The sequence below is a fragment of the Conger conger genome, chromosome 6, assembly GCF_963514075.1.
Source record: "Conger conger chromosome 6, fConCon1.1, whole genome shotgun sequence".
NCBI classification, from domain to species: Eukaryota; Metazoa; Chordata; class Actinopteri; order Anguilliformes; family Congridae; genus Conger; species Conger conger.
This window is the reverse complement of record NC_083765.1, coordinates 34,482,818-34,499,024: the sequence shown is the minus strand read 5'-3', so window position 1 is coordinate 34,499,024 and position 16,207 is coordinate 34,482,818. Positions and strand designations below refer to the sequence as shown.

Sequence of the window (16,207 nt, the reverse complement as noted above, 5' to 3'; positions counted from 1 at the left end):
AATCTAAAACAATTATATACAGTTGTGTTCAAAATAATAGCAGTGTGTTTAAAAATGTGCTTAAAAAGTGCAATGCCCGGTTCTCTTGATTGGCTCAATTGCCCCAGGCAGGATCATTCAAGCACAGAAAATTATTTGAATCTAAAACAATTATATACAGTTGTGTTCAAAATAATGTGTTTAAAAATGTGAGTAAAGCTCAAAATCCTTATAATAGTTTTTATTTTGATGCATTGGGAACACTGCACATTATATCCTAAATCAAAACATGAAGAAATATGTGTCAATTTTTTAATTACTTTACAGAAAATGAAGAAAAAATTTATATTGGGCTGTTCAAAAAAATAGCAGTGTCTGCATTTTTCTTTACAAACTCAAATATTTACTGTATAAACTGAAAAATCTTCAGGATTTAGCATTCCTGTGAATCACTAAACTAATATTTAGTTGTATAACCACGGTTTCTGAGAACTGCTTCACATCTGTGTTGCATGGAATCGACCGACTTCTGGCACCTATGAACAGGTATTTCAGCCCAGGATGATTTGACAACATTCCACAATTCCTCTGCATTTCTTCGTTTTGCCTCAGAAACAGCATTTTTGATGTCACCCCACAAGTTTTCAATCGGATTAAGGTCCGGGGATTGGGCTGGCCACTCCATAACTTTAATTTTGTTGGTCTAGAACCAAGATGCTGCTCGCTTACTGGTGTGTTTGGGGTCGTTGTCTTGTTGAAACACCCATTTCAAGGGCATTTCCTCTTCGGCATAAGGCAACATGACCTCTTCAAGTATTTTGATATAGACAAACTGATCCATGATCCCTTGTATGCGATAAATAGGCCCGACACCATAGTAAGAGAAACATCCCCATATCATGATGCTTGCACCACCATGCTTCACTGTCTTCAGAGTGTACTGTGGCTTGAATTCAGTGTTTGGTGGTCGTCTGACAAACTGCCTGCGTCCCTTGGACCCAAAAAGAACAATCTTACTTTCATCAGTCCACAAAATATTTCTCCATTTCTCTTTAGGCCAGTTGATGTGTTCTTTGGCAAATTGTATCCTCTTCAGCACGTGTCTTTTATTTTTAACAGTGGGACTTTGCGGGGGGTCTTCTTGCCGATAGATTAGCTTCACACAGGCGTCTTCTAATTGTCACAGTACTCACCGGTAACTTCAGACTGTCTTTGATCACCCTGGAGCTGATCATTGGCTGAGTCTTTGCCATTCTGGCTATTCTTCGATCCATTCGAATGGTAGTCTTTCGTTTTCTTCCACATCTCTCTGGTTTTGCTTTCCATTTTAAAGCATTGGAGATCATTTTAGCCGAGCAGCCTATTATTTTCTGCACTTCTTTATACGTTTTTCCCTCTCCAATCAACGTTTTAATCAAAGTACGCTGTTCTTTTGAACAATGTCTGGAACGACCCATTTTTCTCAGGTTTTCAGAGAGAAATGCATGCTGACATGTGCTGGCTTCATCCTTAAATAAGGGCCACCTGATTCACACCTGTTTTTTCACAGAATGAATTACCTCACTAATTGAACTCCACATTGCTATTATTTTGAACACGCCTCTTTCAATTAATTATTCAATTACACAGACTCAGGAGCATGTGTATCATCAATGTTGGGTCTGTTGGTTTTCTATGACTCTACTACACCTACTGGTAAATTATTTGCCATGTAGTAATATATTTTCTACCAAAAACAGTGATTGATCTGGTAAGTCATGTTGGACTGCTATTATTTTGAACACAACTGTATGTGATCCAGGTCTGGTCCTGCTCTTTTGAGTGAAATCTTGAAACATTTTTCATCCCTGTATTTGAACCAAAACTTCTGACTTCAGTTTCATTTCATCTTGTCCCTGATAAGGTGAAGCAAACAGCACTGGACACCTCGTTGTCAGTGTGTAGGTGTATGAGTCCTGTCTGCCCAGACTTCTCTTGTCACTCACACAATGAGAACTTGAGCTGTCTGAAGCAACACCAACACAGGAATAGACAGAGCCTGTGTGTGTGTGTGTGTGTGTGTGTGTGTGTGTGTACTATATGTGTAAGACAGTCTCTCCCTGTCTACCACTTTATCCTCCTGTTTCTCTTTACTTCACACACTCTTCTACTAAATGATACCACATTTTTCCTCCTCTAGTTTTTTTGTGTATGAGTGTGTGTGTGGGTATGTTTGTGTGTAAATGTGTGTGTGATTTGTACACGGAGGCTGCAGCTCCTGAGTTGTAAAAACCATAAACAAAGAGCATCTTGCACCTTCAGCACATCCTGTCACTGAGTCACCATTACCCACAATCCACAGGAGCAGTGGGTGCCCTTTTTCTGAATGAACTCTGACAAGCACTCAGCCCCAGCCCACAGGGCAAGCTTCTGGTCTCGAGACCACCGGAGCGGTTTCAGGTGACGCGTTCATTTGGTCTGCTAACACCACCATGTATGCCCTCCGTCTGCCCCCAACCTCTGCCCGGGCATAACTACCCTCTCCTCGCCTCCAGCTCAGTTGCACACTCCATCGCATTGCATAATGTTCCCCTCTGTTTAAACTGCACCAGCGATACATCTCTCACTCTAATGTATAGAGCCCTGCTGAGGTGAAATGGTGTGGGGCTGGGCGGTTAGGGGCTGGCCCTTAAAAGCATTTCCTCATTATAGTGCCATTAGCCGGAGCTGTCACGTGCAGGCCACGTGATTGGTGGAGAGGGAGTACGGGGCAGAGCCATCGAGGAGGGGACCAAGTGCTGCTAAGCGCACTTCCTCTTGTTATAAAGACGCACATCTGTAATGTGATCAATACTGTAACCGACACCATCTTCTCCACTTGCATGTCTTTATGTCTTGTTCACACTGTCTATCTCTCTCTCTACTCCCTCTTTCCTTAATGTTTTTCTCTTCATCGCCCTCTCTGCTTCCTCTCTCTCTACTACTTACAACGTCCTCTATTCCCCTCTCTTCTGCATCCTGTTTTTAGACTTTCTCCCCCATTTGGAATGGCCAGTTGTATTTAGTAGTGTTTATTGCCACAACCTCCCCTATAAGCTTGTGATGTAAGCTGCCTGTTATCACACCGTACTTCACACCACCGTGACGGACGCATTAAAAACGTGTGGGATTCTGTGACAGACATTAGCCCTTTTTTTAAATGATGGTTTTCAATAAATAACCACAGACATCAAAAGTTTTTCCATGGACATTGTGTACAGAGACGTAGCTGACCCCTGGCAGTCAGCGTCATGGACGGACATGTCTCCTCCCTGGAGAGATCTGCTGCCCCCTGCTGTTTGCAAGGAAACAGCAGCGCAGACATGACATCAATACCTGGAGAAAACAATAACTCTGGAAATTGTAAAAGAGAAACCACAAAATGCAATCAAGGTTGTACATGCACATCTGACTCATAAGGTGTTGGGCAGACAAAATAAGACACACGGCAATAAGAAAACCCTGAACACTTTCTGAAATGAAAATGAAAATGAAAACATAGGCACATAACATTCCCCTCTATCACCACCACACTAATACCAGAAGGTATGGCATTTGTGTGTACATATGCGTATGTATACATATCTGGACACACCTTAGTGAACAAGTTTGGTTCCATGACAAGAATGCCTGGAACGCAATCAATTCGGCATTCACTGTACAGTCAGCCCTGCACTACAGTAGGCGGGCCGAGCTCACTGTGTTGACAGATCCTTAGAATGACTGTCATCCTGTTTCTATATGACTGTAGTCATATTTGCATTTTCACCCAGATGTCCTTATCCAAAAATAGGCACAGGCAGTATTTAAAATGCATGTATTTGAAATATGTACTTGTATGCTTTTCATATGCAATACAGGATGTACACACCTTTTTTGTGGCATACCTCTGTGGCTCCTATAAAACAACTTATGCAGCCAGCCTGGCGCCATTTTGATTATAATTGAAGGATAATTGGGATGTAGTTTGTATTTTGTAACACAACACAGTATTGTGTTTTTTTCCCATTTTCTACAGGAAAAAAACTGACTACAATTTTCAGAGCATTCAGTATGGCAGTTCAAAATACTGTATTTGTATTCTCTTGGTTGGACCAACACACATCAGAAGAATCCTACTACAATGCACTGACTTTGAGTTTGCATAATGCTTGAATATTAATAAATAACCTAGTGAAAAATAGGAATTAACGGAACCAGAGGCAGCTACACACAGAAGGGTGTCAGGTGCAGGTATCAAGTCAAGGTATCTGCAGCACAACAGGTGAGTATCAATCATTCTACCTCATTATCTGACTCTGCAGGCTCCTTCAGAACAGAGCACAGCAATTCAGATTAAAGGGATCCTCTTTGATGAAGAAAAGCAAATTAGTTATTAAATTAATTGCCGCTGTTTTAATTCCCCAACCATATACTGTAATTCCTCACATATAAGTGTTTCAGTAATTATTGATAGAGCCTAATTGTTTCTGTCACACAAAGTCATATTACCATTGTTATTGTGATTGCTCTTTGAGTTCTCCCATTATGTTCCCAGAATGTTATTAAATACTACAGTTGATTGATATACTCAGAATAATTGAGTCATTATGCAGAACAGATACAGTGCCTATAAGGCCAAGGCCTGAGCTGGGGTCCTGGAGAGTCTGATTCCAGTCCTTAATCAGAGCAGGGGAAGGCAATCCCAGTCCTGCAGGGCCAGTGTATATGAAGGTGTTTGTTGTCACCAATTACACTGGCCAAATGAGCTAATTAGCTGATGACACTCATGCAGATGAGACCACAATAAGATGTTTCACATCATTGTAGTGTCTTGATCACCAGCCAGCCCAGGTCGGCTCATGTCACCCCACTCCTCATTGGCCTCCACTAGCTTCCAGTTGCCGCACGCATCCGCTTCAAGGCCCTAGTGTTGGCATTTCAGGCTGCTAAGGGGACTGCCCCACCTTACATACAATCTTTAATCACTCCCTACTCCCCAGCTAGATCACTCCGGTCTGCCAGCTCTGGTCGCCTTACGGTCCCCTCTCTACGTGCACCTGGAGGTCGAGTTGCACGTTCACGCCTGTCTTCCGTTCTGGTTCCTCAGTGGTGGAATGACTTGCCGACCACTGTCAGGACAGCAGAATCCCTCCCCCTATTTCAACGCAGACTAAAAACACACCTTTTCAAACTGTACCTTAGTCCTCCCTCCTGATCTACCTTGTGTACTGGACATATGTTCATGGCCTTACAAGCAATTTTATATGAATTATAACTTATCTGGCGTGTTTGGTTGTTTATTATGACTATGCATTTTGTGCTTGGATGTTTTCTTTGTCGCTTTGGATAAAAGTGCCTGCTGAATAAAATGTAATGTAATGTAATGGCACACAGGAGTTGTCTTCGGCTGTCATTCATGAACTTGTCATGGAATGTAGCTACAGGGTGCAAAGGGAAGCTGAACATTCCTCATAATTTACCTTTGCCTGTCAACTTGTCAAAATGTTTTAGGGGTTCTGGGTATGTCTTGTTCATTATGAAAAATGTAAAACATTGTGCTCGGATCATTCGTCAGTTAGTATATTCTAAAGCCGGCATCATCAAGTCTGGACCTTGAATCCAAATCCGGCCCTGGTTTTCTTTTGTCCCAGGTAATGCTACTGCTACCAGACAGTCTTCACTCCTGACTCCCAGGTAAAGGGAGGGTGGAAAACCAGCAGTTCTTAGACCTCTGCAACTGTGATTTGATGATCCCTGTTCTAAAGGATACAAAAATTAAGAGTCTCAGCAAGTCAGGAACAGTGTTATCAAAAAGCACACATTAGAAGAAGGATGCAAACACATTCAATATTTTAAAATGTTTAAATATTCCAGTTAGCACTGTTGCTTCAATAATCAAAAAGTGGAAACCAGTGGGGTTCGCTAGAGAGCAATGACACACTTTTCTTGAAAATATATATGGCTCATATTTTCCTATGCTAATTTTGCCTGTCAAAATCTTCCATTTGAGCACATTTAAATAAGATATTTCATGGACACAAATGTTAATGTATGATTTGTAATCCAGCAAATGTGAACTGACCAAGGACTGAATACATTTGCAAGCCGTCCAATTTACAAGCATCAAAAGGCAATTTTTTCTATGGGATTTTCTTTATAAAGACCAGTTCTAGGATGTACAGACATCAAGAGCAAATACCTAACCCTAGGTACCAGCAGGTTTGAGTGGACTCCATGAGCCGTGCAAGTAGTGGAATTACAGAGTGACACTTTGACCTGGTGACCAGCCTGCAGAGAGGTGTCTGCCCTGACCCTTGTGTACACGGTTAGTGCTTACTCTGCAGTCTGATATGAGATGACCTGGCTCTCTAATCCCCTCTCTCTGTGCTTTAACCTCAGAAGCACTGAGATGAAGCTGCTAAACGCATCAGTACAAAGCACCCAACCATGCCCTTACCGCAATGGAATACACTGTAATGTGTGGAAAATACCTTGGCACTTTTCATTTTTCAAATTGCAGTCACAGTTTCTTTCTGAATTGACTCCAGTAAAATAGGAGGTCCCTGCTGTCGGCTGCTCGTGGTGAATGTAAAGAATGGGCATTTGTGTGCGAGTGCTGAAGTTATGTACGTACCGTGCAAGTGATTCGCTGTGTGTATCTGAGGGGGCTCTGGGCAGTGGGATACAGCTGGCTGCAGAACTGACTCAGCAGCCAGTGAAACCACCTGCAGCTGTAACCTACACTCCAGCTTCGCTGCTTTGCTGATGAGCTTTCGTTTTCTGAAACCCCTTTCCAAAACATTATTTTTTTAAATCTCCAAAAGCATTACAGGCTGGTCACACCTCTTTTTTTCAACCCACATTTTAAGAAATAATTCAATCATGTGCACCCTGAAAAACTGTCTTCGGCTGTCATTCATAAACATTCAAGGAATGTAGCTACCGGGTATAAAGGTCCTGAAAAGAACTCATAATTTACCTTTGCCTGACAACTGCGAACATTTCCTCCATGGTTATATCCCTAACTCTTATTCCGCTTCATACTTTTTAACACTAGAACAGATTGGCCTTCAACTGTACCTACAGCAAGGGACAGCTGGTATTGTCTCATTCTGCTTTTACTGTTGGCATAACCCTTCTCATGTTTGTATGGAGACAAACATTGTATTTATATTGCTTTTAATATTTTTAATTACCATGCTTTTATGATTTTATTCTGATTATGCTGCAACAAAATGTCCTTGAGTCAGTAAAGTCAATAAATAAGAAAGTAATCCTAACCCAGTAATAGGGCAATACTTCACACCATACTTAATCTGCCACTGTGAATTTATAATGTGGCTGGCTGCTTGCCTTCCTTGTTCTGCGGATGAGTTCTCCTCATCTGATCTGCGCTGTCTGTAAGCCCGGAGAGCACAAATGGCTATGCGCAGGAATTTAAAATGGTGATTGTTGCGGGTTGTTGTGCACCCAAAACAGCAAAAATTAAGTGACATCACTGCCCTTCCACACAGCTCTGTGATGTTCCTGTGAGTGAAGCCCAAGTCCGAATCAAGTGCTCCAGCATCTCAACTAAACTGCACCCACTCTGCACTGCACAGCAATGATCTATTTGACAATCTAACCGTGTGGAGGAAAGGTAAAAAAGCAGGCTTTAAGCATGGGTGTGACAGCCACCTTGGCTGTCTGTGGCTGCCTGCAGGGGGCTCGTTACTGTGATACGGAGCACCTGGGAAACCTGCAGCACTCCCTGCAAGGGGAAAGGCAGCTGAAGCTAATCTTCTGGTCTTGCCATCTCTTTAGTTATCTCATGGTTGGTTATATTATTTTGGTTTGACATGCTACGACACTTAACAGACCATGTTACATGCATTCAACACTTTCTTCGCTACTGATCTTACTGGCTTAAACATCTCATATGTTTTTGTAAATGAGATTAAGTTAATCATTAAACCTAAAGTTATCTTTATCATGTGCCATTTCCCTCCTTTGTTCTTCCCTTCGGTTGGGCTGTGACAATGGGAAATCTGAATCCACGCTCAAGAGATTCTGGGGCTCGCTTGATGTGGAAACCAAAGCAGAGCCTAGTGAGGGCACACTGGTGTGCTTAATGAGAGTAAAAAGAGTGAGCTTTACAAAATGACATTAGAGAATGGTTGGTGTGGATGCACGCCTTGTTCTGGCCCACTCCTAAAACATCTGATTCAATTCATTCTTGAAGACTTTGAGCAAGAACAAAGACCTGTACCACACCAGCATGTCTCAGAGAAGATTGGGATCCCTTACACATGGATTTTACACATTTTTCTCCACTAATACTCAAAACAAAATTATTCTCTTCCTTCGATTGTCTGGTCTTTCAAATCTGTACACCACCTCTGGTTAGTGCTTTTGTGTCAAAAGACTTGTTTATATATAATACCTGGGGGGTGATTCACAAAGAAGGATTACTGAGCCCATGGTCCGGATCCAGGTTTTACTCAGTGCGGTTATCTGGTACCTTTAACTCAGTAATCCTGCTTCGTGAAACCCTGTACTGAAATAAGATTTGTTTTTGTTCATTTTTCTTTTTCCGATTTGTTACACTTCCACATGCACAAGTAGGCTATAACTTACTTTCCTCTGTTAGTAATTCATTTTTCATCCCTTTAGCAGCCCTGAGAAAGAAACTTGGGTGTGTAAAAGGAATGGGATAACAGATTAAAAAGAGTTGTACTATAACTATACAGCAGACATTTAAGGGCAGATTTAAATTAAAGTCAGGTCTCAGCTCTAAAGGGAGTGAATACTTTATCCAACCAGTGATATATTAAGCACTTAATTGCTGAAACATGCCGAAAAAATGTGGTCATCCAGAGGCACAGTTCACCAGGGTGAAGATTCAGTCTAGAGGGCAATACTTGACCTTAACTACAATGCAGGATTTAATAGCTGAGGACATTTAGCCAATGCCTTTCATCACACCCTGTTGTAAACAAGCCCATTTTAAACCCCCCACCCCCCACAGGGATTTTGGGAAGCAGAGCCCAGGTGTGGATGCTGTGGTGATGTTGGGAGCACAAAAAAAACTTCTGAAAGGCATGATTCAGGAATAACCAGGATAATTCAAGCAAATGCAGCAGCAGGGCTGCTAGCAGATGCAGCAACAACATGCAATATGAGTAACGGCAGCACAGCAGCGACAGCATGCAGAATGAGCCAGGCTGCACATTACAAAGTAATGGTATTAATGGCATTTGGCAGACACTCTTATCCAGAGCGACATACAGGTGATTAGACTAAGCGGGAGACAATCCTCCCCTGGAGCGACAGCGCATTTAAGGGCCTTGCTCAAGGGCCCAATGGCTGTGCAGATCTTATTGTCGCTACACCAGGGATCAAACCACCGATCTTGCGATGGTTCCTGATTCCTGAATCATGCCTTTCAAAGGTTTTTCATGTACCTTAAAGGGACAATAGGTAATATTTTTGTGTTAAAACATTGTTACAAGACCATTGTAAGCCATTGTTGTAAATTCCTTCCTATCATTGAAAAGGGCACACTGACATGTTGACTCACCCTCTGCCTGCATTTATACCCCTTAAATTCTGGTTTCAAAATATGCAGTTGACGGGCCGTTGCACAGCTGTACAATAATTTAAGCTCATTGGTTGAAAAATGGGGGTTATTCAGATTGTTTGTGTGTAGCTGGCCAAATTGCACGCCTGAAGCAATTTCTGATACTCTGCATAACTACTGCTTATTGTCCAAGCGAAGACTACATATCTAGAAAATGATACCAGTTCGTTATCGGTAGCAACAAGCAAATTAGCCATTTTACGAATTTACAAATATCCAATACGAACATAGTAGCGTTGCGAGCATTGTAGCACACCAGTTGTGTCTCAGCTGGATATTTGTAAATTCGGCAAGCTAACTAATAGCTAATTTGCTAGTTGCTACCGATAACGAACTGGTATCGTTTTATAATTTTATATGTATTCTTCGCTTGGATAATAAACAATGGTATACAGAGTTTCACTGATGCTTGTCTGGAGTGCAATTTGGGTAGCTAATGTTACACGTTCCTTTTCTCTCTTTACGTGTTGAATCATGCGTGTTTAGCTCAACCTTTGTCTCAAAAGTTGCAGTTGCATCGTGTGTGGTACACTATCGTATCTTAGTTATATAGTCAGCTAGTTCCATAGCCAAATAAGTTGCTTGAGCCAGGCAGCCGAGCCACAATGTCCATCATAGGGATGATTCTTACGTGTTAAGTGCCTGTACAAATGACTTTTTGGTGGTTTGGAAACGCATGACATTAGTGGATGTACGTGTTTTATTATTTTGAAATTATTGATATTGAACGAGTGTGAACGAGTCATGTAAGGGGAAGGGCTTACCACTTACAGTATAGGCGCAGTATGTCTGTACCCAAGGGCAGTCCGTGCTTGAAATGGCTACAGGTACAGTACCTAGTGCCGGACTGCAGTTTCTGCAGTGTCGTGCAGTCTACTGTTTTTTTTTTTTGTCTTCCACTCCTTGGGTTTGGTTTTTGGTACTTAATTAACTATCACTAAAAGTGCTATTTGTGGCTGTTCCATCTCTGCAAGTATTTTTTAAGGATCAGGTAACCCACATACCCCCACCCAAGGCAGGGGTGTGACAGTACAAATGAAAACCTATGGAATAAATGTGTTGAGTGCGGAGAGTTTGCGTGATACATCCTTTCAGCAGTGAGCGGCATAAACACAAGAGGAGTTCGAGCAGTTGTTTTTGTTGGCAGTACAATATTACCGTGTCTAACAACATTGCTTATTGTCCCTCATCAGTTTTCTTGTGTTATTCTAATTTTTTTCTGCCAAAGCTGCTGTTGGGAGTGTCATGTTGTGGGGAACTATAGGACTTGAAGTATAAAATAGACCTGTTGTGACCGCCAGTCACCATCGGTGGCCGCTAGATCCACCAAAAATGAGGAAATCGCAGATTGCCACTCAGTGTTCAGTATATCTCATGCCAAGGCCCTGACCCCAGACCACCTCCTCCACTTTACCCAGGACAAACGCATATGGATCTGTGTAAAGCACCCTCAAAGGGTGAAGCTGGTCTCCTCTGAAACAGAAGGTTTTGCAGGGGCCAGTATGAGATGCATCTAATCCAACCTGGAGAAGCACTTCTACAAAGGACAGAACGAGGATATCCTACTGCACATGCTTTTACTGCCCCCTGCAGCACATGCAAACTCACTGCCCCCTGCAGCACATGCAAACTCACTGCCCATTTGTGCCAGAGCAGGGGCTGGGAAGAACATTTCGGCCCAGGAGAATTACAGAAATCGAATTTTTTTCACACCAATTGCCCTAGATAAATGAGTTAATTGGCCGTACACCACCACCAATTCAGTCATAGGTTAGATCAGAGTAAAACGTTTCAACACATATTTTTTATAAAAACAAAATTTCAATAAGCAAGTCATTGTCAGTGGGGGAAAAATAAACAAATGCACCCAAACATTTTCTTTTATCACTTTAAACGGAACATAACACCAAAAAATTAATTATGGGCCTCAAATCAGATGGTATTTATTTTCACAAAAGGAAATAACCAGTGCCAAAAGCTTTTCATCAATCACACAAAAAAAACTGTAAAGTCCAGTGGCCTCTACCACGTCTCAGGACAGCTTGGTGCAATGGCAGGTTGTCTAGATTTAATAGTGGGCTATTGCTACTATAGACTCCACTAGGCTGTACAGGTTAGGCTGCAAGAAGGTTAGTCTATGAATCGGCGCCAGGTAGCCCTCGATCAATGAAAACGGGGTGGAGGGACTGCAGTTGGGCCAGATTAAAGGGCGGTTCCATGGCTTTGTACGTGGGTCCAGTTCGACAGTAGGTTAGCTGGAGTGGATATTCAAGGTTTATTCAGTCCGTTCACTAAAAAACAGAAAAAGAAACAAAAAAAGCATAAGTCTGTGGGAAAGGGAATTTAAAAATTAAAGCTTGTTTTTCCAAGTTGGAAGTGTGTCAAGGTTGCCAGGACATTGACTGTACACCTCTCTAAGGGCTAGGAACGGGTAAATGTAACACTTTTAAATATGGATCTTCAAGGCAGAGGTGGAAAGTCCAGGGTATGGCCTGGTTTTGCTCTAGTGAAATCAGCTGGCTGAGTTTACGGGTGGAACAAACACACGGCAGGACTTCTACTTTGAGCCCTGGACTTTCCACCTCTGCATGAAAGTCTGTAAGGAGGTACGGTCAAAGGTTTATCAGGACTGACAACATTTTATCTCAAGTTTTCCCCTTCTATCAAACAAGGATAAACTCGCCTTTGATGTTTTTCTCAGGTTGTGCTGCCCGGGTCAGAGTTTCCCTCATTTCTCCCTTCATCCCTGTCTTCACGTCGTGGTCACCACCAGCATCTCCAGGTCCCCTCCCACCACCCCCGGAAGCGCGTGGCCCTCCTCCCTGCCCTGCTCCCCTACCACGGTGACCTGGCCCTGCCGTATGGCCTCCCAGTGTCTCTGCAGGGACCTGCGGTCCTCCTCCAGCTCCCTCCTCAGCTGCTCCAGGGCGCCCCTCTCGTGCTCGATGACCTTGGCCTCCTCCTCCTGCGTCTTCCTCAGCTGCTCCACGGCCCGGCGCTCCTGCTCCAGGGTGCGGGCCTCCAGCTCGCGGAGCCTCCTCATCTCGTCCTCCTGCATGCGGCGGAGCTGCTCCGTCAGCTCGCGCTGCTGCTCCAGGGCCCGGGCCTCCTGCTGCTGGGCCCTGCGGAGCTGCTCCGTCAGCTCCCTCTCCCGCTCCAGGGACCGGGCCTCCTGCTGCAGCGCCTTCCGCACCGCCTCCGCCTGCTCCTGCTCCTGGCCCCTCCGCGTCTGCTCCGCCTGCTCCAGCGTCAGCGGAGCCACCAGGCCTGCGGGGCGGCAGCGGGGTTAGGGACCCGGGCCTCTAACGCCCAGCGGTCACAGGTTTGAGTCCCCTGGCGGTGCTGTGCTGCTCCGCAGGGAGGCACTCAAGCGGATTGGTTTCAGTAAGTATCCAGGTAGGGAGTTATTTTTGGGCCAGTTTCACAGGCACAGATTAAGCCTTGTCCAGGACTGAATCCAATGTTATATGGAGATCTCCCACACAAAACTCCATTTAGTCCAGGACTATCTTATTCTGTGTCTGTGAATCTGGCCCCATATGTACAAAATAAATCTGAAAATCACACCAGATAAGAGCACTTGCTAAATGCATATAAATAGTATATAACATGAATGTAAGTGTAAATCCAAGCTCTAGGAGACAGAGCCAGTCTAAACCTGCCACATGCAGACTCCTGCACACAGACAGCTACCAAAACAATGGAGGCAGAAACAGTAAAAGACCTAGACCAAGGCCTCTCCCGGAGAGCTTTTCTAGACCCAGTCTAAAACACCACGGCAAAGGAGACGCTGAAGTACCTGGAGGCATCCCCGTGCTCCTGTAGTCGTTCAGCATGAAGGCGTGGTCCAGCCCGGCCGTCACCTCCCCTTTGCGTTTGGTCTCCACGTTCTTGTCCGGGTGCTTCTTGCGCAGGTGGCGCAGCAGGTTGCTGGTGTTCTGCCGGTACTGGATGTACTCGGAGCAGAGCAGGCACAGCACCTTGTTGGCGTCTTCGCCGCGCTCGTAGAAGCTCCACACCGCGCTGCGCCGCTTCTTGGGCAGCACCGACAGGGCGAAGGCCTCGTCCACGATGTCGGACACGGCCCTGCTCGCCTCCTCGGTGCCGATCCGCTCCTGCTCCTCAGACCCGTCTGTTGTGATAGACACCCGGATTACTGCAAGCGAAACGATGTTTTTTTTTTTTGTCGTTTATAAAAAAAAAAAAATGTAAACCTCAAACATCCGGCTATTCTTGCACACGTGCACCAGTAGAAACAAAGGTAAATTGTACCATTTACAGAAATTTTGTTTTTGTGCCAAAAAATGTGAGGCACCCACATATTAGGTTTAGGATGCAAGATTCACAATTCTTAACCCTTTCAGTACCAAGAGTGCCATATGGCACACAAGCGTACCTACCGTAAAATACCAAGTGCCATATGGCACTCTCAACCTTATACCTTTTTCAACTGATCAAAACGGCTGCTGTACTATTGTTTTAAGCCCCTATTTAAACCTTACTACATTCTCAATTTTCTCAACCAAAGCCAAAACCCCTTTGCCATTTGCGTCGAGCCACTTCATATCGGGCTTGCAACTGAAAGAGCTAACGCACACAATGGAGAAAATTGCTACCAACAATGTTGACACAGAACAAATAAAGATGATACTTCAAAATGGGTTCACGATATATTCTTGACACGATACGCAGTGTTTTTTTTCTGGCGTGCTAGCAATGTCACCGAAGTGGGTAGCTTGCCGACTGGTTACCTTGTTCGTTGTTCATGAGGCCGTTGGCCTGTTCTGCCAAGCTTCTGACCACCATCGCTGCTGCCTTCTCTCCAGGCCGGTCCTTCAGGCTGCCTTCGATGTCTGCATATTCCCCCGGGTGTTTTTTCCGCAAATGCCTGAGCAAGTTGCTAGTGTTCTGAGGATAATGTATATTTTCCGAACACACCAGGCACAGTACCTTGTTTGGATCAAAGCCGTCTTGGAAGTACCTCCACACTGCGCTGCGCTTTCTGGTTTTCGTTACAGACAAAGTGAGGGCCCCGTTAATGCCGTCGCTGATGGCCCTGCCCAGCTCCTCGTTCCCTTCAAAGGGTTCCTGCTCCGTTCGAAGATCTCCCATTTCAGACACATGAATTTCTACAAGACAGAAGCAAACATTTGTCATTGTAATACATTCACTGACCTACAACAGTGTTGCTGGCATTCTGGTAAACACAGCTATATTAGTGCCATCAAAGCAACAAATACAATTCACATCAGGGCACTCGAGCACAAAGAAATATGTACAGATGAAGTGGGTTAGGACTAAAATTTATGGGATATATACATTGGGAAATTGCATTATTTGTTCACTTCTTTAAACTCTAAGATCTGCTCGTATGGCTTAGGTACGGTACATATAAAATATTCTCAAATATTAAGAAGCTTATGTAACCAAGTTAAGTGATTTACTATACTCTCTACGAGAAAAAACTATTACGCCCAAAAAGTAAATGAATGCATTTCAAATAACTGGGTTTACTTCGGGTGCGTGTTCATTTTCGTATTGGCATGTGTTTAGTTATTTAGCGAGAAAGTAAAGGCCACGGATAAGTAAAGCTTTAGCTAGGTGTATGGGCTTTTGAATGGGGCCCTAAAACCCCGCCCCTTCCGGCAACTTTGTATATACACTAGCTAAAATTAAAACACAGCTCAACACAGTCATTGCACATAGCTAGCAAGCTAGCTTGACTAAAAACATTAACCTTGACTAAGAACCTTACTTTAGCTACTGTTAGCGAAGTCTGTACAGTATGTTACCTAGCTAGCTACTAAAGTATGACTTGGTTAGTTGGCTAGTAATTTACAAAGAGAATGCAGGGAAATTTGACAATAATTGGAAACGTAAGTTAATTGACGTCAGTTAGCCAACTTCTAGCTAGCCTACCTGCGTCGTCCTCGGTGTCGGGGATATCAGCGCGCTCGAGTTTTGGCTGTTTTGGCTCGAGTTGGCAGACCGGCCCTCTGCCTCTGCTTACATCAGAGAACCGTCTTCTCTTAGTGGCGTCAGTAAGCTCCCCCTGGTGTTTTGATCGTAAATGCTTTAGCAGGTTTGTGGTGTTGCCACAGTTTAGTATTCTCTCGCCACATCGTAGGCAAACGGCCATCTTCGAATTCAAGTCGTCTTGAAAAAAGGACCACACCACACTTCGCTTTTTAGCCGCCATTTTCCCTGGTAGCAGCTTTTGTTTGATCATATTGACTGACTGTCCGTGGCGAACTTGGTAATTTGTCGCCACCCACTGCACTGGAGGTTAATCGCTGAAAGCGCTTGTATCATGATTAGAATTTATTCTTTGTTGTGAACAATTTTTGACAATTATTCGTGACCACACTGGAAATCAGATCAACTTAGAATAGTGGCATCTACCTGCAAGAACACTACGGATAAAATATGTTCCAATTGTACCGAATATTTAATGTATAAGCAGCCATGGACCAAGAACACTTCCTTGTGGAACACCACAGTTCGTTTTAACTTCAATACGCCATCTACATTAGCATACGCCTCTTGATGTACATCTTTAAAATAGGACCTGTCCGCCTTACACCATCTATAATGTGTTGCAGTTTTTTT

At 43.8% G+C, this 16,207-nt stretch overlaps 1 protein-coding gene across 2 annotated transcripts; it reads right to left on the bottom strand.

Annotated features, from left to right (window-relative positions):
• Positions 1–11,383: 11,383 nt before the first annotated feature.
• LOC133131157 (nexilin) lies at positions 11,384–15,843 on the bottom strand. 2 transcript variants are annotated; one of them, XM_061246344.1, is made up of 5 exons: positions 15,518–15,843; positions 14,350–14,727; positions 13,398–13,754; positions 12,282–12,865; positions 11,384–11,889 (listed from the first exon to the last, which is right to left on the bottom strand). In XM_061246344.1, exons 1-4 carry the CDS (start codon positions 15,825–15,827, stop codon positions 12,351–12,353), a joined length of 1,560 nt encoding a protein of 519 aa, XP_061102328.1. In that variant the 5' UTR covers positions 15,828–15,843; the 3' UTR covers positions 11,384–11,889; positions 12,282–12,350. The 2 variants fall into 2 exon arrangements, with proteins under 2 accessions (XP_061102328.1, XP_061102329.1); XM_061246345.1 differs by having other exon boundaries at positions 13,398–13,730; positions 15,518–15,842.
• Between the last annotated feature and the right edge of the window lie 364 nt (positions 15,844–16,207).

What these genes read in the sequence shown, in the direction of transcription:
- LOC133131157 (XM_061246344.1), bottom strand. Translation starts at nt 15,827, where the DNA reads ATGATCAAACAAAAGCTGCTACCAGGGAAAATGGCGGCTAAAAAGCGA. An exon ending in CCTCATGAACAACGAACAAG is followed by an intron (nt 13,755 to 14,349) that starts GTAACCAGTCGG and finishes TTTCGCTTGCAG; the next exon opens with TAATCCGGGTGTCTATCACA. An exon ending in GAGCACGGGGATGCCTCCAG is followed by an intron (nt 12,866 to 13,397) that starts GTACTTCAGCGT and finishes GCCGCCCCGCAG; the next exon opens with GCCTGGTGGCTCCGCTGACG.